The 22738-nt window shown below is 49.7% G+C and overlaps 1 protein-coding gene across 3 annotated transcripts; it reads left to right on the top strand.

Moving 5' to 3' along the window:
* The first annotated feature begins 299 nt into the window (after window positions 1–299).
* Ttyh1 (tweety family member 1) lies at window positions 300–22284 on the top strand. 3 transcript variants are annotated; one of them, XM_041653947.1, is made up of 14 exons: window positions 300–540; window positions 3416–3594; window positions 5550–5661; window positions 6441–6661; window positions 9265–9360; window positions 13647–13719; window positions 14013–14088; window positions 14804–14859; window positions 15042–15134; window positions 15532–15624; window positions 19664–19806; window positions 19940–19985; window positions 20131–20205; window positions 20808–22284. In XM_041653947.1, exons 1-13 carry the CDS (start codon window positions 415–417, stop codon window positions 20167–20169), a joined length of 1353 nt encoding a protein of 450 aa, XP_041509881.1. In that variant the 5' UTR covers window positions 300–414; the 3' UTR covers window positions 20170–20205; window positions 20808–22284. The 3 variants fall into 3 exon arrangements, with proteins under 3 accessions (XP_041509881.1, XP_041509882.1, XP_041509880.1); XM_041653948.1 differs by having other exon boundaries at window positions 21460–22283; XM_041653946.1 differs by having other exon boundaries at window positions 301–540; window positions 20327–22284.
* The last annotated feature ends 454 nt before the right edge of the window (window positions 22285–22738 follow it).

Consider the following 22738-nt stretch of genomic DNA (forward strand, 5'->3'; position numbering starts at 1 on the left):
CCTTTACACCAAGGTGAAGGTTTTACATAAGGATAAAGAGCTTGTGTGCTTCAGAGAGAAATCACAGTATCCTGCTTCTTGCACCTACGGGAAGAAGGAAGGCTAACCGATTATGTTCTCAGCACAGCTCAGCCCCTAGATACAACTGACTTGAGCAAAGACCCTGCACCTGCTCAGGCAGCAGGTGGGAGCCCGGGAGAGGGCGGAGCAACTGGGCCCACTGCTCACACCGAATTGCCTCTGGTGGCCGCCAGGGGCAGCACCGAGGCGCCTGCCGCACCTCCCCCTCCCCAATCTCCACCCCCCGCCCTCCGGGCTCCTGCTCCCGGGAGCCCCGCAAACCCCGCTCCGCCCGCGCCCCGCACAGCACCGAGGCTCCCGGCCCGGTCCGCCCAGCTGCCCCTCCCCGGGGCCATGGGGGCACCCCCGGGCTACCGACCCTCTGCCTGGGTGCATCTCCTCCACCAGCTGCCCCGCGCTGACTTCCAGCTCCGACCGGTGCCCAGCGGTTTTGCGCCCCGCGACCAAGAGTACCAGCAGGTGGGATGGCAAACAGGGGCAAGGTACCCCGGGAACAGGAGTCTGGGTCACAGTTCCTGCATCTTGGGGGTCGGGGACCCAGCCTGCTTTTGGAGGTACAAGAACATAATTAGAGGTAGAGAGCTCATACCTTGAGGTTCCCCCCTCGGACGTGCGCTGGGAATGCAGACCCCTCTCTTACTAAATAAGAGAAAGCCAAGAGCCTAGACACCCCTCCCCAAGAGTCCTAAATGGGCGGAGATGAGGCCCCAGCATTTGGGTTCCCGAGACCTGCCTTGGAAGCCAGTCTTCAGGGTCATCTAAGGAAAGGTCCGCTCTTGAGGTCCTAGATGAGAAGGACCCCGCCCCTACAGAATCCCAGCTAGTAAATATGTCCCAGAAAAGGGGGTACCTAAGAGAGAGGACAGAGAGCGGGAAGTCTGGGAAGGCAGCTGAAGTCTGGGACCGGGGATTGATATCCTCAAATAGGGAAGAGAGATTTTATGGCCAGGGCTGGGGAATGAGGTGAGGTGAGATGAGGATTCAGGGTGTTTTTGGCCTGCCCCAGGACGGAAGGGGCGGTCAGGGCGTTAGAGAGGATCGGGTGGAGATGAGGTTAGTTTTGGGGATACTAAAGAGAGGCCTGGGTCCCAGGAGGGTGAGGCTGGTAGTGGAACCTCACAGAAGCTGGGTCTCCAGGGAAAGGGGCCCAGCTGCAGCTCTGGGTGGGGGTGTGTGAATGTCCCCTGACCCAGTTTAATTCAAGTCCTTGACTTCAAGATTAATGAGAAAAGCTTGGCTGAGCTGGGGGGCCTGGCGAGGGGGGCTGGGAGTCAGCCCTGCCCTCCCCCCAAATCTGAATCTCTGCGGCTTCTGGGAAAGGGGCACAGGGTTGGGAGAGCTTCGAGGGAGGGGGTGTTCCCAGAAAAGCAGCAAGGGGGAACGTGTGCCGTGTGCTTGCTATTTGGGTCATGGCTGGCACAGCCTGAGCGGCTCCTCCCTGCCTACTCCACCCGCCCCCTCTCCCCTCCAAACAGGGACCGCCATCCCCTCGCCCACAGCCACTTACACAATCACAGCCTCCAGACGGTGGGTCCACCTACTCCCAGCCAGACTCACGGGGCTTATGGCTCCAGAGAGCGCCTCAGCCACGAGGAATCCCCCCCCCCCCCCCCGTGGGCCCCCGGCACCACCACAGTTCACTCAACCTGATCTTCAACAGCCGGAGTCAAAGCTAGGGCACACACAGTCCCATCCCCGGGACATTCTTCCTCATAGAAATGACCACTGTGAACACAAAAAGACGCTACAAGGGTCTCTGGGACAGGACCTTCAGGATCACATGCCAAGGCACATATACACAGCACACTCATGTGTACACCATCACACACATGGGCACACACAAGCACCCCACACGTGACACGTCTACGCCCCCGTCTACACACACACACAAACTCACAAACTCAAAGTCACACGCACATACACTCCACCGTCCACCAACACCACTCACTGACTGAAGAAGCTGTGTTCAGAAAACATCAATGCCCACAAGTGTTGCCTTGCACACAGACATGCAGCATGATCTACACAAACACCTTATATTCACAGCCCATATGCCCTCACCTGGTGGAAGGCAAATTCACAGCCACAGAAACACTGCTCGCACTTGTCACTCATACAGGTGATGTGAAGGACAGGCAGATATGCTACGGTTCAGGGACAATAGTCCCTGGGAATGCAGGGCTGTGATTCCAGATCTCATCCTGCCCATATCCTGCAGTGTAGCTCCAGGCCACCTTGTCCAGCTCTGGGCCTCTGAGAAGACAGGTGACACAGGTCTCCTGAAAGCCCCTATCACATGAAGAGCCTACAGTTCTGTAATTTATTTGAGACAGGGCCTCACTCTGTAGTCCAGGCTGGCTGGAGTTTATGTAACTTGGACTGTCCTGAAACTGTGACAACCTTCCTGCCTCAGCTGCAGAGTGTTGGGGTTATAGGGGTGAACTGCCTTTCCTAGCTCAGAGCTATGATGTTCTGCAAGGTGTTCCCAGCTATGAACACCCTTTCTGCCTGCCTTTCCTTCCCTCCTGCCTTTGGGTCTCATTACATACTACCCTGTCAGTCTCCGGTTTTCTGTAGTTCTTTCTCTGTGTGTCTCGTCATCTCTCTGTGTCTGTCTCTCTTCCCCTTCCCTCTCTCCCTATTTGTGCTAGATCCCTCTGGAATTTTTTTATGTCTTGTCTCCACATCCCTCTTTCTTTTTGCCTTTGTCTCTTTCCTCGCCTGCCTCTTCTGTCTGCCTATTCCTCTCTATTGCTTGATCTGTCTTCCTTCCCTATCTCCATCTCTGAGCCCTGTGTGTATGTATCACAACACACACATGCAAGCTGTCACAGCACCCTGTCCCCATCCCCAGCCCTGGGGTGACAGACTCAACCGCAGTGGGTGTGTGAGCTCAGCAGCAGGAGGGAGATGGGGTAAAGAAGGCTGTCTCTCCTGCTCCCCTGAAGTACGGAAATGGAAGCCTTCCTGCGCCTTCATCCCACACAGTTCAGAGGGAACCTCTGGAAGTCCGTGAGACATGTTGCACTCCTATTGCCTGATTGCGGTGAGGAGGAAACCGAGACTCAGAGAGACGAGGCCCCCTTTGAGGCCGTACAACCTGGGAAGAACAAGCAGGGTCAGAACCCCAAACCTGGGCTCCTTACTTGGATGCTCTGCCTCCGGCAACCTAGCCCTAAATTCTGGATGGGCCTCAGTTGCTAATATGAGAGAGAATAGGCATCTCAACTTTTCCACAACCTGGGTGCCATCAGGGACTGGGCTTCGTGCCCCTGAGCCCCCCAACTGAGGAAGAGCTTTTTGTCTCTGAGGCTTCTCATCACTTCTTCCTCAGGCTCTGCTGCTGGTGGCAGCCTTGGCCGGGCTGGGTTTGGGCCTGAGCCTCATCTTCATCGCCGTCTACCTCATCCGCTTCTGCTGCTGCAGGCCCCCAGAACCCCCTGGGGCCAAGAGTCCCCCACCCGGAGGAGGCTGTGTTATCTGGAGCTGCATCGCTGCCCTTCTCGTGGGCTGGTAATGGGGCCCCAGGATGGGTGGGGAGTGGGGATAGAGCTCCCTACACTTGCTCTCCGTCTTGTTTAAGCTACCTTGGGGTGTGGGCCCTGAGTTGGCGCAGAGAGTACCTGTCTGCTTGGTGAGTGGAGGGCTAGAGGCTTAAGGAGGATGAAGCAGCCAGCCTGGGAGTAGAATTGAAAGCCTGGGATAGGTTTGGGGTTCTCAGTGGTTGTGCTACCTAGGGGAGTGAGATGCTCTCTCTAGACCTCCGTGTCCACATCTATAAAGTGAGTTTTGCAATACTACCCATACCCTCCTTAGTCACACTAAGACTAGAGAGGGCACAGCACCTGGGTCCTAGGGGGTTGTCCTCCGTGTCCGCACTGAACAAAGAGTTATTCATTCACTGAGCTCATTCATTCAACAACTGAACATAACTACCATGTGCCAGACACGGGACATGCCAGCCCAGGCACTCTGTGACTTCAGCCAGAGTTTCAGTCAAGGAAACAGCAGGCCTTACAGGGCAGCAGCAGCACCCTGCTCAGCCCACACCCAAGCTGGGTCTGAGTCTTTTAAGAGCTGTGCTCAAGATGGCCACACCTGGTTCTGATTGAGGGAAGGTTAGGGAGGGAGAAAAATGAATTTTCAAGCCCATATGGTTTAAGAGGCAAGTGGAGATTCAGACTCATGGAAAAAGAACCCTCTCCTCCCACTCCCCCCTCAGGACCCTCAATAGGAACTCCATAGGAGCTTCAGTGAACTTGACACCAAGATTGCTGGCTCTGAGACCAGCCCCTCCTAGGTCATGGTTAGCTGACTTATGTCACATATGAGAATATTCGGGACCTGCTGGGACCTCATGCACAGTTAGCAGGAGCCCTGGTGTCCCCTCCAGCCATCTGGGGGTGTGGCCTGGAATAGTCACTCCAATCTGGGCTCTGGTCCACTCTTCTCATTGTAGGAAAAAGAGGGTGTGTGTTTGGGAGTATATGGGGGCTGGGCACCCTCTGTCCAAGATGTTTTCTCATCAGGCTCTCCAGAATGAGGGTGGCTGAGGGAGGCTGACAAAGGCCCAGTGGGGGAGAGTCACAACCCCAGCCCCCTCAGAGCCTGGGAACAAGAGGAGCTTTGTAGGGTTCTGAACAATGGGGCAGGGCTAGTAGGCTCCCATCCAAGGGATGGGGTGGGGGCCTGTGTAGCCCAAGGCTGGGAACTGTGAGGGCATCAGGCTCTCGCCCCCTCCAGTGTGAGGCACAGACTCAGGGAGAAAAGAGGGTCCCCATATTCAAGCCCCACAATGGAAGTCTGTGTGTTGGCTGGGCAGGGACAGGAGCCCAGCTCCTGGTTTGGCCTTCAGCCCTCCCTCCCACATTCTCTTACTCCTCTTCCAGCTGGCCAGATGCCTGGATCCCTGGGCAGCAGAGGGGAAGGCTGAGAGCTCCCAGCACGTGGTCTTTTACAAAAGAATAGGGGCTAGCGACCTTGTGCTCCTAGGAACCTTTAGGAAGCAAGGGCAAAGAAGACCAGGAAGGGCTAGGATGAGACAGGGGTTGGTGCCTAATGACTCCTAAGACAAGGTTGTGAATTCTCGGGTGTTTTGACAAAGGATGGAGGATCTGGTCGTGAGCTGATCATAATTAGGAGTTGGTAACCTTTTATCCAGGGATAGGCAAAACCAAGGTTCCATTCTGGGGAGGTGCGAGTTAAATCTGGGGGCTCCTTCTTTTCCACCACTCCACCCACCATTAGCATCACAATGACGTCTTTCCAGCTTGGGGGAGTGAGGTCTTCAGGTTACCCTGGCAACTGGTGGAGGCCAACCTTGGGCTGTTCTTTTTCCCACGGAGGATGAACCAATAGGGTGGATGCAGAGATTGGATAGGCAAATGAAGCAAAGGGGAGGACTGGTAAGTGTGGAGGCATGATCCTGCCCTCCAGATTCTGAGACTATTTCTTCTTCCTTCTCTCAGTGCGGGCATTGGCATTGGTTTCTATGGCAACAGCGAGACCAGCGATGGGGTGTCCCAGCTCAGCTCAGCTCTGCTGCATGCCAACCACACACTCGGCACCATTGATGACTTGGTGAGAGGGGCAGCAAAGAGCCAGACTGCAAACTCATACCTCAATTGATCTCCACATGGGAATGTGGTCCCCCACTGAGGAACAAAAGAAACCAAGATCAAAGCAGATCCCAGACCAGAAACCTAATCCCCAGATCAGAACTGTAAACTCAGACCTGCTGACATTAGACCATATGTTCCGCCCAAACCCTGCAACCTGGAGCTGGATCTAGAAGATTCAGACTCAGGCTGAAGACTCTTATCCAGGCCCAGGCCTGCACTTCCGTTTATAACCAAGCCAGAGACAAAACACCAAGGACACTGGTCCCTGTCTTCAGGCCAGATCTAAGACTACAGGTCCTATCCTTGGACCAAATACAAGCTCTGGGACCCCCACCACCACCACTGTGAGATCTTATACCCCAGGATATAAGCTTGGGACTGAGCTGCAGGTATTATATTTCAGTGCCTACTTGTGTAGAGCCAAGGAATCAGATTTGAGATCCCAGACTCAAAAAGACTGATGCAAACTTCAGACTTAAGACTCATCCTTTCATGTTGACTTAATTTCAGTGCTGGGTTAGAATCTTTACCTTGGACTCAAGCTCCTGACTAAACTAGAGGACCTGGGAGCCCCACCTTGACTCCCCCCCCCCCCCCGTCTCCAGATGCCCCAGAACTCCAGATCTCAGGCAACTGACATTCCTCAACCCTGCTTCACCCCCGAGACCCCATCCCTCAGCCCCAACCCTAGGCTTTGGAAAAGGTGTTTCCAGACCTGAGACCATGTCATCTCCCCAGGTGCTGGAAACAGTGGAGAGGCTGGGTGAGGCGGTGAGGACTGAACTGACCACCCTGGAGGAAGTACTATCAGAACGTGTGGAGCTGGTGGCCGCCACCCGGGGAGCCAGGAGGCAGGCTGAGGCCATGGCTCAGCACCTACAAGGACTGGCCTTCTGGCAAGGAGTGTCCCTCAGCCCAGTGCAGGTGGCTGAAGATGTGACTTTTGTGGAGGAGTACAGGTGGGAAAAGGACCTTTCTGGTTTTTTTTTGTTTTTGTTTTTTTTTAAGCATTGTAGTCTCACACTAGTCCCTGGGGGGATGTGGGACAGTATCTGGAGACAGTTTTATTTGCCCCACTGGGGAAGCAAAGCTACTGTCACCTGGTGGAAGCAGGGATGATGCTGGTCAGCATCCTTCAGGCCAGCCCCATTGTGAAGAATTACCTAGTTGTGAATATAGACCAGGCTGACAAACTGAGCTGTGAGGTTGGATCCAGACATTGGGGGCCCATCCTCATGTTTACATACCCCCTCCACAGTCTCCTCTCTGATTCTTTCACTCACTCGGCCATTCCTTGACTCATTCGTTCAGCAAATCAATCACAATTCAGTTTCCTCTTGGACTAACCCAATAGCAAACCTACCTACCAGATTATTTGGGAGGCAACTGTGTTCACTGTGCAACTACTTAGCATCTGGTGAGAGACAGCACATGTGGTTAGGAACCTTAGCTTCGGGAGACCACTCTGTCTTTGTGCACACTTACACAAGTTTCTTTGGCCTTGGTTTTCCCACCTTAAAGTCAGTCCTGTTGTGCGTAGCTCAAAATGCCTTGTGCAGAGTTAATAACTTGGAGTGTCTGAAACAAAGACTACGTTATGACAGATGGAACAGTGCCAGTAAAGTACAGATATGCCAAGCAGGGAGGATGACACAGGAAATCCCACCCAGGAAAGATTCTTTAGCAGGGAGATCAGTATAAAACAGGCTTACAAAGCCAGACCTGGTGGTATAGGCCTGTAATCTCAACTACTCTGGAGGCTGAGGTAAAAGGGTTGAAAACTCAAGGCCTGCTTCTCCTACTGAGTAATTTCAAGGTCAGTCTGAATAACTCAGTGAAGCATTGTCTCAAAGAGGAAAAAGAAGGCTGAGGATCTGGATAATGGAAGAATGTTTGCCTAGAACTGACTGCTGAGGGACTGAAAGTGTGACTTAGAGGTAAAACTTCTGCCTAGAATCCCCCAGTGAGGGACTGTGGGTATGACTCAGTGGTAGAGCACCTGGCTGGAATCTCCCAGTGAAGGGGATGTGGCTCAGTGGTAGAGAGCCTGCCTAGAATTCCCCAGTGATGGGCTGGGTTTGTGGCTCTGGTAGAGACTTACTTAAAATCTACTACTGAGGGGCTGGGGAACTTGACTCCGGTAGAGTTGCCTACTTAGCATGTGTGAGGCTCTGTGTTCACCAAAGCATCAAACGGAGTAAGAAGAGAGGAACTAGAGAGATGTATTAATGGCTTAAGGGCACTTGCTGCTTGTATAGAAGACCCAGGTTCGGTTCCCAGCCCTCATGGTAGCTCACAACTATCTGTAACTCCAATTCCATGGGATCCAACGCTCTTTCTGACCTCTGCAGACACCAGGCATGCATTTGGTAGATGTACATACATGTAGGTAAAGCACTCATAAAATAAATATTTTTAGAAAGCAGGTTTTCTGTAAGGTGGGTGAATGAGAGCTTTGGAGCATGGAAAATAGGAAGGGGCTTGTCTGGGGACAGGCAGGGCAGTTTATGTGAAAGTGTTTAGAAGGGCCATACTAAAAGGTGACACTAGGGAGGAAAGGGCAAGCTGTGAAGCCCTCTGAGTCAACCATCCATCTCAACAGCCAGCAAGACCCGGCTTTATATCCACACAGTTATTTCATTTCTTCTTGCGTTTAGCTGACGCTCCCGAGTCTTCTGTTCCCAAGCAGGAGGCCATGCTGCTTGGTACAATCACACCGGGGCTGAAACAATCCCAGCAGCGGATGATGCTGGAGATGAGGCAGTGGGAGGCAGGCAGGTCTAAGTCCAAGGGCCACAGGATCTGTGTCAGCCTGGTCAGCGAGGTAGAGGGGACTGTGACAATGATGCTTGGCAGATGCTCTGGAAAAGTGTCTGGTAAAAGACAGGCCCTCAATAAATACACTGGGGCCATGGAGGTGAGTGCAGAGGTATGGACAAGGTCTCGGGGAGTGCAAACCACAATTACACGGTGACTACTGAGAATGAATCTCTTTATGGAGCACTCACAGTGTGCCAAGTGCCGAGTTTGGGCCCCCGTGTGGCTTCCTCTACAGTCCTGATGCATTACTTACTTACATATTGTGTCGCGTTCACAGCTCCCCGGATGATGATTTAGCTAACACGAACTTCACCCACAAGCCCATTCTCCTAGGACCGTTCCATGTGTCCATTCATTCACCTGGCAACGGATTTTGAATTTGATCCTGATATGCCACTCATGTTCCTGGTAGGGAAACTGAGGCAAATAGGTTACATGGCTAATTGCGTAATTGAGACCTAGACATCAGACCTCTGAAGTGTGCACTAAGGTCCTGGGTGACTGACAGTACTGGCTCAGGGATTTATTTAGAGAGGCCAATGCATGTGTCCACAAACACAGAACTTCTGTGTGATCTGTTCAGGGTAGGTTTCAGGTGCTCCAGAGTCTTGTGAGCCCATGCACCGTTTCGCCAATGAACTTTGCTGGGCAGCAGGGAGGCTGCAGGGTCGGGTTGGGTTAGTGTGAATCTGAGGTCCTGCTGGCCTCCAGAGGCCCACTTCCTTCTCCCTTCTTCCTACAGGTGGCTGGCCTACGTCCTCCTGCTGCTCTTGGTGCTGCTGGTTTGCCTCTTCACCCTCTTGGGCCTGGCGAAGCAGAGCAAGTGGCTGGTGGTTGTGTGAGTGGGGTATATTGCACAGGGGAGAAAACCAGGCGTGTTTCCAGCATGCAGCATTGCTAAAGTCTTAGGAAAGACAAAGGCTGTGTTTTCTATAAAGGGGGGGGGGGTGATCAGATGATCGCTGACATGGCACGGATACTTTCTCCCTTGGTCACCACAACAAACCCATGGAGGAAGTGCCACCAGGTCCTCTGTATGGCAGGTGAGGGACTTATGGTAATGTGGGGACACATAGGACCCATGCACTTATTGAATAGTTCGCTGTGTACCAGATATCATTCTTAGGACTTCATGGGATTCTTACACTTAGTGACCCAGGGATGTAGGCATTGACCTCTGTAGAAGGAGAAGCGGGCAGGCCTGCTTTTCGTCCTGCCCAGCTCCCCACACGACTAGTTTCATACCTGAAATAACTACACGGAAACTGTATTCATTTAAACACTGCCTGGCCCGATAATTCTAGCCTCTTGTCAGCTAATTTTTTATCTTGCTTAACCCATTTCTAATAATCTGTATAGCACCATGAGGTGGTGGCTTAAGGGGGAAAGATTCAGCATGTCTGACCTGGCGGCTAGCTCCATCACATCTACTTGACTCAGTTTTCTTTCTCCCAGAATTCTGTTCTGTCTACTCCACCCACCTATGTTCTGACCTATCAGGTCAAGCGGTTTCTTTATTAACCAATGAAAATATGACCCTCCTCCATCATTTCCCCTTTTTCTGTTTAAACAAAAAAAAAGAAGGCTTTCATCTTAACATAGTAAAATTACATATAACAAAACAGTTATCAAGCAAGAATTGCAGTTACAATATTTATATCTATTTTATCATTTATCATAACAAAGGAAAACAACTATAACTATCTATTCTTCAACTCCATCAAAGACTCCAGAAGGCTATAATATTACCTAAGTAAATGAGAAGTAAGCAACTTACAAAACTCTAGAAATCACAGAGACATCTCGCTGCCTGGACAGTCACCCAAAGTTCCTCTGTACTGTTGGGGCATCCATCTTTGGCCTACAGGCCCATAGTATCCAGAGACATTTTCATGAAGCTGGAAATTTCAAAGGCAGTTCAGTGACTATCTGCTGTGTCCTGCAGAATGTCTCGCAGACTCTTTCATGAATCAGGAACCCAAAAGATCATCTCACTTTTAGGCAAGTTTAGCAGTCCTTTCTCTGCGGGTTCTCTGTGTCCAGTTTATGCAGCAGTCCAGGCAAGAGCAGTTTCTTGCCCAAATGGCTATCAAACTCCATAGGAGCCTCTTTGATGCCCATCCTTTTCTTGAAGTAGCTGGTGCTGCCAGGAGCAGACGTGTCTCATTGTCATGAAAAGTCCTAAGTTATTAAAACATTAAATGCCATATTCTGTAGTCTTTGAAAGATATGAGGAATGCTTATCTGAAATATATATATATATACATATATATATATATATACATATACATATCTAGAAAACCCAACTAACACGACTACAAGCTTGATGATTATTAATGATTATCCATTAACAACCTATATACATTACACAATCACAATACCTTAGTCAAGGTCAGAAATACATATACATATAACAAGATTGACCTTAAATTTATATCAATAAAGTCAAATCCATACCAATGCAAATTATTCATATCTCTATCATATCCCCCTTTAAATGTAAAAGAACATTTATAAACAGTATTTGGGAATATGGGCACAGTTATTTCTTTCCAAACTGCTTCCTGCTGAATGGGGGTGCTGTTAATCAGATCTTTCATGGTGTAACCTGTGTGCCAGATTCATCTCAGTCAGCATTGACTGAAGTAATTTTTTGGAAGGTGTTCACAGCAACCTTTCAGGAGGGCATGGTTTATCATACCATATTAGAATAGAAGCAATCCACAGGGTCTCATCCTCTGTGAAAACAAAAGGAGAACTTTTCCAAAGCATCATAACCTTAGATCCAAATTTTGAAGTATTTTCAAAATATCTATGTTGGATTCTTTCAGCAGCATTTATAAACAAATATCTTTTAGCATCTGTTGCTCCTTCCTCAGCATTCAAACAATTCAGAGAGAGCATAATAGCATACCGTATCAAGATTCTCTGTGTATTTTCCATCTTTGTGCAGATTTGTTTTAACCTCTATTTCTTTTATTTTTACTTTTACTTTTTGAGACAGGTTCTCTGTATATCTTTGTCCTGGAATAACTCTGTAGACCAGGCTGTCCTTGAACTCTCAGAGATCCGTCTGTCTCTGTCTCCTCAGTGCTGGAATTAAAGGTGTATGCTACCACACCTTGAACTCACAGAGATCTGTCTGTCTCTGCCTCCCAGGCATTGGGATTAAAGGTGTGTCCTGCCATACCTTGAAGTCACAGAGGTCAATCTATCTCTGCCTCCCAAGTATTGAGATTAAAGGTGTGTGCCACCACACCCAACTACTCTCTTTCTTTCTTTTTGTTTTTTACTTTAAGAACTTTTAGCCTGCATATATTCTTAACATACTGTAAATCATTTAGAGGTTTTCTTTGTTTTTGAATCTCTCTTTACTGTATTTTTCTCTCTTTTTCTGGCCACATGAGCCTTTAAATTACTGAGCAATATGGGTAGGCTTAAAGCCGTGGCTTTGCCAGCTGGATTCAGCCCATCCTTAGCTTTCTGCGATTCCAGCCTTGTGGCTAAGCTACCTGCCAGACCCGTATCCATTGCCACAACTCTACAGTGTTTCAAGGTCCCTGCCAGCAAGCAAGCTGCAGCATTCTGCTCACAGACCACACTCAGTCGGACTGCCTGCCTGAAAGAATCAGAGTTTGCACTGGCAGTATGGACCAGAACGCCAGCATTTTAAAACCGCACAGCTTTTTCCTGCTACGGCTGAAAACCGAAAAGCATGCATTCAGCTTTTCATCAACACCGTTTAAGTGTTTTGTGGAAGGACCTCTTAAAAGAGCTACAGGATTTTGCGGCTAAAGCTGAGTCAGGAAGCCTCTCTTAGATGAGAGCGCTTGCTTGCCTGTAGCAAGCAGAGCAGACCCGAGAAATTGCTGCTACCAAGAAAACATGCTTTACTCTATTATTTCCCAAGCTTTCTCAGGCTTTCTGTGGATTCAGTTATCCACATCTGGGCACTATTTGTAGAAGGAGCAGCGGGCAGGCCTGCTTTTCGTCCCGCCCAGCTCCCGCACGACTAGCTTCATACCTGAAATAACTACACGGAAACTGTATTCATTTAAACACTGCCTGGCCCGATAATTCTAGCTTCTTGTCAGCTAATTTTCATATCTTGCTTAACCCATTTCTAATAATCTGTATAGCACCATGAGGTGGTGGCTTAAGGGGGAAAGATTCAGCATGTCTGACCTGGCGGCTAGCTCCATCACATCTGCTTGACTCAGCTTTCTTTCTCCCAGAATTCTGTTCTGTCTACTCCACCCACCTATGTTCTGACCTATCAGGCCAAGCAGTTTCTTTATTAACCAATGAAAGTATGACCCTCCTCCATCAGACCTCTGTTTAAAAGTGGGAGGTGTTTGAAGCCCATGTGACTAGGTCAGGACCACACAGCAAGAAGTACGGTGGTGGGGCTCAAGTCCAGCCTGCCCATCACTGGAAGAGTTTATCCTCCTTCTCCTCCCTTGTGGCCCACTGTCTGTGGACTCTCCCTGGGAGATTAGTCCAACTACTGCATCTAGGCTCTCATCAAGGCTTGGAGACTCATAAAACACACTATGCTGAACAAGTATATGACTGGGGGCCAGGTCTTCCAGTTTACCACAGCTGTTAACCTCCCCCACTACCCCAGGACCCAGAATTATTCTACCCCTCACAACCCTGGACATAGGTCAAGACTTAAATAAATCAAGCTCTGAGTTTCAGAAATTAACTCTGAAACACTCTCCACACTTTACATCCTGGAGGTGGGGGGAGTGGAGAGAGGATAGCTAAATAAAATAGGCTGTAGATGGGCCTGAAACTAGCTTAGAACCTCCAGGACCCTGTGCAATGAAATCCCAGCGAATTCAGCTAATGGGTGGACAGCTGCCCGTTAGGGTCCAGGAACAGCTGGGATAGTGGTTGCTGACCTGCAAGCCAAGACCTTCCCCTCTCCTTTGCCAACTGAACAGATGTTCTATTTGACGTCAATCTGGGCCTTACCCCACCCTTTACTCCCATGCCTCTGATGCTAATCCTCTAGGCTATGGATGATGGTGGGTACTGGGGAGGGCTGTGATTGGATGTGGGGTATAGAAAGAGGCAAGGCTGATTAAGAAATCTGAGTCCAATCACCTCCCCCTCTAGGATGACTGCCATGAGTCTCCTGGTGCTTGTCCTGAGCTGGGGTTCTATGGGCCTAGAGGCTGCCACAGCTGTGGTAAGTATGGGACTCTGGATTGGGGTGTTCTGAATCCTGGGGTGGGTGTGACCTAATTACTGCCATTAATCCTAAGGCTTGGTGGATATGATCACAGTTCTGAGGTTTCAAACTTATTTGCTGGGTCCTGAGAGGGCAGAAGCTGGGGCCTAGACTAGACTCCTCAGTCTGAGGAGAGCTAGGGTCTAGACCTCTGGATCTGAGGGAGCAGGGTTGGAGCCTGGACCTTTGAGTTCTATGAAAATAAGAAATTGGACATTTCTGGTCTGATCCCTTCCTATTTCCTTCATCAGGGCCTCAGTGACTTCTGTTCCAACCCAGACACCTATGTGCTGAACCTGACCGAGGAGGAGACAGGGCTCAGCTCAGGTGACTCCCATAAATCCCTGCTGTCCTCGGCACTCCCTGCCACCCCCCTAGTGCCCAGTCCATTGTAGGGGTAGAGTGTAGAATCATCTGGCAATCCTGGCAGGATGGTAAAAGGGCAGGATCAAAATGTGAGTGGTGGGGATGGTGGAGTGGGCCATGGTCCTCAGTGATAGGAGAATTTGATTGATTATGGGAGAACAAGGAAGCATAATTAGGTCAGTTGAATTCCAGGTGCAGGTGAAGTAGAAGGGATGGAAGTATGTGATGTGATATTGCCCACCTATAATCCTAGCACTCATGATGTGAAGGAAGAAAGATCAGAAGCTCAAGATGATCCTCAGTTACATAGCAAGTTTAAGGCTGGTTTGTGCTACATGACTCTGTCTCAAAACAAGAGCAACAAACTGAACAACAAAACAGGAAGGAAGAAGAAAAGGAGGAAAGGAAATGGAAGGAAAGGGGACAAGGGGAGGGAACAGAACTGGGGAGTAAAGGGAGGGAAGGAAAGGTAGTGATGAAGGGAGAGGAAGAGGGAGGGGAAAGAGAAGGGAGAATGGGAGGAGAGGGAAAGGATAGGAGAGTGACTAGCAGGTCTTTGAGACCCCAAGAAAGTTCCAAACTGGGGAATGTCCGCTGGGCTATGGCCCTCCAGATTTGCCCAGGGAGAGTCTAGGCCCAGGCTCATAGCCTGCTCCTTTCTCTCCCTCCACTTCAGACATCCTCAACTATTATTTCCTGTGCAACCAGGCGGTCTCCAACCCCTTCCAACAGGTTAGGACTGTGGGCAAAGAAACGGGAAATGAGGAGATGGCTAATGTGGAGCCCCAAGGGCATATGCTGGGCTGCCCTTCTGGGAGGTGGAGGGGGCTAAGGTCTTGAGTTGTGTATTCTAGTGGACAGATGGCATGGTGGATACCCTGACCTGAGTCCTCCTCTCTCTTCTCCTCCTGCAGAGGCTGACTCTGTCCCAGCGAGCTCTAGCCAGCATCCACTCCCAGCTGCAGGGCCTGGAACGGGAAGCTGTCCCTCAGTTCCCTGCAGCACAGGTTAGGTCAATGGACTGCACCAGTGGGTGGGGGGAGCTGAGCCTGGTGAACCTGTGGAATGCTGGCCCATCTCATGTGAAAGGGCAGGTTGATTGGGTCATATAGACTTGTGGAGCTGGCTCTTCTCTAAGTAGGCATGATTTCATGTTGTGTGCAGAGCCTACGGAAAGGGGCAGGGCAATAGAGCTAAGCAGCTCTCTGGGCCAGAGCCTCCAGAGGCGACAGAAGTAGACTGGTCTCTTGGAGCTGAGGAGGAAGTGGAGGCGAGGGAGGATCTAGAGTGCTGTTGAACCTATGTAAAAGGGACTGCCTGGTCCCTCTGGGAAGTGGGGCTCATGAGTTGAGGGCAGGACATTGCTGGGTAGCATGACTGTGTAACTGTTCCCTCCCACAACAGAAGCCCTTGTTATCTTTGGAGGAGACGCTGAATGTGACAGAGGGAAGCTTCCACCAGTTGGTGGCACTGTTGCACTGCCGCAGTCTGCACAAGGTGCGCTCCTGTGTGCTTGCTTGCCTGCCTTCTGTCTTTTCCTCTCTCCTTCCCCTCTGTCCCTCTCTGTCTCCCTCTCCCTCCCCTCCGCTTCTCTCTCTCCCCTCCTCCCGAGGTTTTCAGCTTCAACCTTCTCCCCTACTCTTTGAAAGCTGTTCAGCCTCTTAAGCCCTGGAATGAGAGCCTGAGAAGGCTCCTAATTCCCTGGGTTGAATGCTAGAGATCACAGATCTCTAGATGTGAAAGGGGCAGGGGAAAAGGGCAGCAGTCTGCTCAAGCCCCACTGTAGGCTCAGCTGTAAGCTGTGTGACCTCAAGAGCAGGCCAGCATCTCTGAGTCTCAGCTTCCCCATCTTTACACCTTTGGGAGAACAATTATGAGCATCACAAAGACTCTCAAGAGTTGATCTAATAGAGACTTAACTGCTTTCCTTGGTTACAGTCCTCCCACACTGATACTGTCCATACACACAGCTTTTGCCCTGATCCTGACTCTATGGGGTCACTGGTCACTGACCCCCATAAACAGACCAGATGACTTTTTTCTTTTATAGTACTGGGGGATTGAATTCTGATACTCTAGCCTATTAGATGAGCACACTACCATTGGTGTGTGTATGTGTGTGTGTGTGTGTGCGTGTTTAGGGTTTCATGTAGCCCAGGCTTGTTTCCAACTAGCTGCATACCTGAGGGTGACCCTGGGTTCTGATCATTTTGTGCATACCTCCCTCCTGAATGCTGAGATTACAGGTGTGTGATGGCACACCTGTATGAAGGACTGGGTATGGAACCCAAGGCTTCATGTATTTTAAGGAAGCGCTCTACCAACTGAGCTATGTCTGCAACCTCCAGTCTTTTTATTTTTACTATTATTATTATTATTATTTTGGATTTTCGAGACAGGGTTTCTCCGTAGCTTTTGGTTCCTGTCCTGGAACTAGCTCTTGTAGACCAGGCTGGCCTCGAACTCAAAGAGATCCGCCTGCCTCTGCCTCCCGAGTGCTGGGATTAAAGGCGTGCGCCACCACCGCCTGGCCCTCCAGTCTTTTTAAAACGTTATTTTTTATTTTGAGGCAGAGTCTCATTAAGTTGCCCAGATAGACCTTGGACTCCTAATCTTCTGGTCTCAGCCTCCCCAGTAGCTGACAATATTTTCCAGACCCAGCAGGGAATATTATTACATCTTCTGCAAACCCGGAGGCTGGGAGAAGGCAGTTGAGTGATTTTCCCAGAAGGCACGGATGTCATGGAAGGGCACAGAACTGCTTCTGGTGTGAACTGCTATGCATGGCCAGTCTGTCCCCTTCTGATTTTGAAACATTTGTACCCATTCAAGGGCTCACTGCAGATCAGATCTGGAGAACATATGCTTCTTCACCATCTCTGGTCATCTGGTCTACCTTAGGATTAGGATACAGACTCAGCAAACAAACTCCTCTCTACAGGGAGTCCTAAGCAACACCTGGAGGTCCTTGCCCCAATTCACTATTGCTGGATATCCAAAGTCTGAGATTAATGTGGTATCCTGCCTCAGAGGGTACCAAAAAGTCAGTGAAGGGTCACTGAATAGGTAGGGGTTCTTGCTTTTTTATATACAATGGCAAGCTGGGCCCCAATCCTCTTTTATGTCTCATTCAGATGCTGAGCTTTAATTCTGGTTCCAAGATGACTATGAAGGGAGAGAAAAGGGGTCAGAGTCTGTGCCAACTATTGAGATATCATGTGACCCTGGGCCTTGGTTCTCCATTTAGACCTTTTCCACCACATGTTAAAATTAGGGACAGGACTGAGGACTTTGCTCCATCTATAAAGTACTCACCACACAATCATGAGGACCTGCGTTTGATCCCCAGAAACCATGTAAAAAAAAAAAAAGGGCATATGGTGCTCAGCACAGAGGGGGCAGAGACAGGTGGATATCTGGGACCTGCTGGCCACCCAGCCCAGACCAGTTAGTGCACACCAGGTCCCAGAGAGAAAGCCTACTTAAAAAACAAACAAAACATTGCTGACAGTGACTTGATACACCTTTAATCCCAGCACTAGGGAGGCAGAACCAGACAGATTTCTGAGTTTGAGGCCAGCCTGGTCTATAGAATGAGTTTTAGGAGTCGGGCGGTGGTGGCGCACGCCTTTAATCCCAGCACTCGGAAGGCAGAGGCAGGCGGATCTCTGTGAGTTCGAGGCCAGCCTGGTCTACAAGAGCTAGTTCCAGGACAGGAACCAAAAAGCTACAGAGAAACCCTGTCTCGAAAAATCCAAAAAAAAAAAAAAAAAAAAAAAAAAAAGAATGAGTTTTAGGACAACCAGGGCTATACAGAGAAACTGTATGGATAAATAAAACAAAACCCAAAATGTATTTGAACTTTAACCTTTGTTCCCACCCCACATGCACAGGCATACAACAACAACCCTTCCACATGTACACACACACACACACACACAAACATGCATAGACACAAATATACACATAAATAAAATAGGGACAAGAGACACTAGGCTAAGAAAGAACGGACTGGGTGTGGTGGTGCACACATTTCATCCCTGCCCTTCCAGAGGCAGATGCAAAGACAGGTGGATCTCTGGGAGTTTTAGTCTACAAAGTGAATCCCAGGCCAGCTAAGCCTATAGGGAGAGACCCTGTGTAAATGAGAGAGGCAAGGGGGAGGTGTCTCTGGAACCTAAGAGACTTGGTTCCAGATTCAGCTCTGTACCTTCTAGGCTGTGTGTCTCTGTAAAAGCAGATTGTCCACTCTGGGCTCAGCTTCTTTCCACAGTGTCAAAGGCAGCATTATATGGGGCTATTGGCACAGTATGTGTGCGCCTGATGCAAGCCTAACTGGTTAGTATCCTGGTGGGCTCCTCACCACACTTCACTTACTCAACAGTAGGATCCTCTTCCTTCACCCCAGCAGTTGCACCAGGAAATCAGGACTGCCCTTCCAGCTCGCTATCCTCACTTCCCCTCTGCACCTGCTGCTCACACAGCCACTGCGGCTGCAGACCCGGGCCCCTCCCCTCCTGCCAAGACCACAGCCTCTTGCATGCCCATCTGCTCATTCCATCTATCCAGAGACAGCTAGTAATCCTTTCAAACACAATCAGATCAGAGTCTTCCTCGAAAAGCCCTTGTGTGAATCCCCCTGCACATGGATTAAAGCCAGGGCTCCTAGCACTGACCTAGCAGAGCCTGTATAGACAGCCCTAGCAAAAGCCGCCGTGTGGCCTCAGTCTTGGTGATTCTACCCTTGTCGTCCATGTCACCCAGCTACCTGCCTCTGTCTGGAACTAACCACCTGCCTGGCTCCTTGTGCCCTTCTCAAATGGCCTCTGCTGGCACTGTCCTAACACCTTACTGTCCTACCAGCTCACAAGCTACCTTGGTCCCATGTCCTGAAGGTTGCCAGTGCTGAGCAAAGGCAGCTTAGTCCATTTCTACAGAATGAACCAGCACGTTGGCTGTGCCACTGGGCATTGAGGTCACAGTGGTTCTGCTGTCCTCCAGGGCAGCAGCCACAGTAGACAGTCTTTTCTGCATGTGTATCATGTGCCATGTCCAATCCTAAGTTGTTACGTAAGCCAGCGATTTGTAGGACCCAAGGGGCATCTGACAATGTGTGGCAACATGAATTTCACAGCTACAGGAAAAGGGTGCCAGCATCCTCACCTGTCAGTAACATGTGGTTGGAACAAGGACAGGCAGGGCTGGTGCTGGTGGGACGCAGCATGCAGAGGCTATTCCACCTGGGATCCTGCGAGAGCAGTTCTCTGGGTGCTGAGTGGAGATGGTAGACCACTTTGCGTGTGGGGTAGATGCATGAGATAAAGTAGGAACAGACTGGTGGGCTGCAGCTCAGCCAAAGGCACAAGGTGAACATATGGATGGCCTTCCATGTTCAGAACAAGCTCTCTGACAGGAGACTACTCTTGGGCACAGAGTCTCGGTGACTCATGCAATACCACTCAGCCAGGCAGGTGGATGGTTGGACCTGTGTCCAGAGCACATGTGTGCACACTCTAAGGCTTACCCTCTGCCTCAGGACTATGGCTCGGCACTCCGAGGCCTGTGTGAAGATGCCCTGGAGGGCCTGCTGTTCCTGATGCTCTTCTCTCTCCTGTCTGCGGGGGCCCTGGCCACCACCCTTTGCAGCCTGCCCCGTGCCTGGGCCCTCTTCCCGCCCAGGTCAGCAGGGGAGAGAGGGCAGGGTCCCCAGGGAGGGGACAGGAGGCAGCACCCAGGGCCACTGGTGGGGATGGGGCAGCCTCCTGATGGGTTCCCATCCTGCTTCTCTGCCACTCCCCACATCACACTCCAGTGATGACTACGATGACACAGATGATGACGACCCTTTCAACCCTCAGGTACAGACCCTGGTCTGTGGAGAAAGGCTGGGGTGTCAACTCGTGGGTCTGAGGGATGGTTGGCTCTGGGTCTCTGGGTCTGAGGGAGGGACCCCCAGTATGTGACAGATTCTCATTGTATATCTTCTCCCCATTATGGTGCTAGGAATCCAAGCGCTTTGTGCAGTGGCAGTCTTCCATCTGAGCCTCCCCTCCAGCCTGGAGTGGCCTTTCCTGTTAGGTAAGCTTTAATGACACCTTGGTGATCTGCTGGACCTTGACTTATGGCACTCTGAGGCTGGGTGGGTATCCACGGGAGTGTCTCCTGCCTATGTCAGCTCCTCATCTCTCCCTCTCTCTAGCTCCTTTCCTGGCTGCTGGAGAAGGCCCCACTAACCTGACCCTGACTGGGCTCTGACCACTAACACTGCTGGCCATGGACACCTCACATAGGATGACATTCTGCTCTGGCCCCCCAACATTCCCCCATTCCCATTTGTCTTTAGCACAAGGGACTGCTGAGATGGCAGAGCAAGGATCTGGGCTCGCTGGGAAGGGGGCTGACCTACAGCCAGGTGTCCCTCACCTCTGGCTGGCTGCTGGTATTGTTCTTGGAGGGACTAGGGGAGGCAGGAACAAGGATGTCTCTGCTCCTGCCATATTCCAGCAATCTCAACTCATGGCACTAGCTTGGAAGAGGGTTGATTTGAAATAAAAGGGAAGACTATTTTACAAGTAGCTAGGACCTTCTTTTTTTCTCCCCTCCTGGGAGAAGAAGTCCTGACTGAGCTAGAGAGATGACCCCTTCCCTGACAGTTGAAAGACAACTCTCCTCTTGTCTAGGTTCAGCACTGCTCTGGTTGTTCTGACAAAGGAAGAGGCAGCCCCAGGAAGAGAATAAACGTAGCTCTAGATCTAAACATTCATGAATCCACAGGAACAACAAAGTCGAGCTTCCAGACATGTGGAATGTGAAGGCCTAGGGGGTTTAGGAACGGTGTGGCATCAACTCACTTCCAAGCAGTTCAAATCCAGCACAAGATGTAAGAAAACCTAAGTGTGTGCCAGTAAAGGGGAAGAAGTATTCAAAGAGAAAATAGAATATTTGTATGTAGTGCTGCTAAGGTGATGTAGAAGAGGAAACGTGAAGATATAAATCTAGACAAGAAAAGATAAGGCAGTCAATGAGCTAAAAACTACAAACAAACCAACAAATATGGCAGAGGAAAAAGGGAAATTTATTGTACGGGAATAATGCCTATGTAGTTCTCTTTTGTAAAAAGAAAAAATAAGCACATATGACAAATAATTCATAAAAAGACAACTCAGTTTAAAAATAAGAAACTGAGATGAACATACAAAGAAACAAAAATCCAGAGACAAAACTCATAAAGTGGTTAAAATTCTAATGATTTCCAAACACAATGTGCTACTCCCCTGCCCAGTACTTACTTACTGTGACGTTAAATTGGGGTGCTGTCTGGTGCTGTTCTAGAAGCCCAGAGAAGAGGTGCTCAAAATATGCTGCCCAGAGGCTGTGAATCCCCAGTTGTGTGAAAACAAACAAACAAACAAACAAACACCTACTTATCTGTGAAAGAATGGCAACTGTGATCCTTTGAGGAACGGCTTCCAGAAAGAGACAAGCAACTGAAGATGTGTGTGAAGAGCCCTCTGTCCAGGCAACACTTGGCTTAGTTACATGCTGGAGACAAAAAGTCCACAAAAGGAAGAAAAGTGACCTGCTAAGTAGAACTCTCTGGAAGACCAGCAGTTCTCTAAGGGAAGCCAGTAGAGCAGGATCCTCAGGTTGGGTGTGACAAACAGTGGCAGTCGGGTGCACAAGCACCAGGTGACAGACCCTGAAACGCCCCCACACAGCGGTTGGATGCTTCTGGGCCCCAGTCCAGGCACCACACTGCCGAATGTGGGCAAGTCAGTTGACTCGTTGAACCTCAGTTGCATCGTCAAGCAAATGGGTGTCATAAATCCAGAAACCTCAGCTCTGACAGAACAGAGAAAAGCAAAATAAATGCAACACGATGCTCGGGGTTACACACTGGCACACAGAAAACATTAATGAGAAAAGTATCGAAGTCTAAAGTTTGCAGCTTAGTTCAGAGTATTAAAGCAACGTCAGTCAGTTTCTTACTTTTTAACAAATAAACCAAGGTGAATCAGAGGTGATAGCAATAGGGGAAACTGGGCATTCTATGCCCAACTTCTGTATTATCTTTGCAACTTTTCCCCCTGTAAACCCAAATTTATTCTAAAATAAAAGTTCATTATAAAAAAGAGCTGGGAAGAAGCCTACCATGCTAACAGTAACAAAATGTTATAAAGTTATCAAAGTGTTATGTAATTACCAAAAGTCTCTAGTACAAAGTGTGACTAGAAGCTGGGTTATTATTATTTTAACAGGTATCCCTAATTGAACAGCACAATTCAATCATTTCTGGTGTAAACAATGAGCTTTAAGAAAAGTCTACTGGGCCGGGCGGTGGTGGCGCACGCCTTTAATCCTTGGGAGGCAGGAGCAGGCAGATCTCTGTGAGTTCGAGACCAGCTTGGTCTAAAAGAGCTAGTTCCAGAACAGGCTCCAAAGCTACAGAGAAACCCTGTTTCCCAAAACCAAAAGAAAAAGAGAAAAAAAGAAAAAGAACAGGAAAGAAAAGCCTATTGTGGCCAGGCGTGATGGCGCACAACTTTAATCCCATAGGAGGGAGGTGGATCTCCTTGAGTTCCGGGTCAGCCTGATCAGCACTTACACACAT

The sequence above is a fragment of the Microtus oregoni genome, unplaced genomic scaffold (assembly GCF_018167655.1).
Source record: "Microtus oregoni isolate MIOR12 unplaced genomic scaffold, Mior012 000006F_ref0000085, whole genome shotgun sequence".
NCBI classification, from domain to species: domain Eukaryota; kingdom Metazoa; phylum Chordata; class Mammalia; order Rodentia; family Cricetidae; genus Microtus; species Microtus oregoni.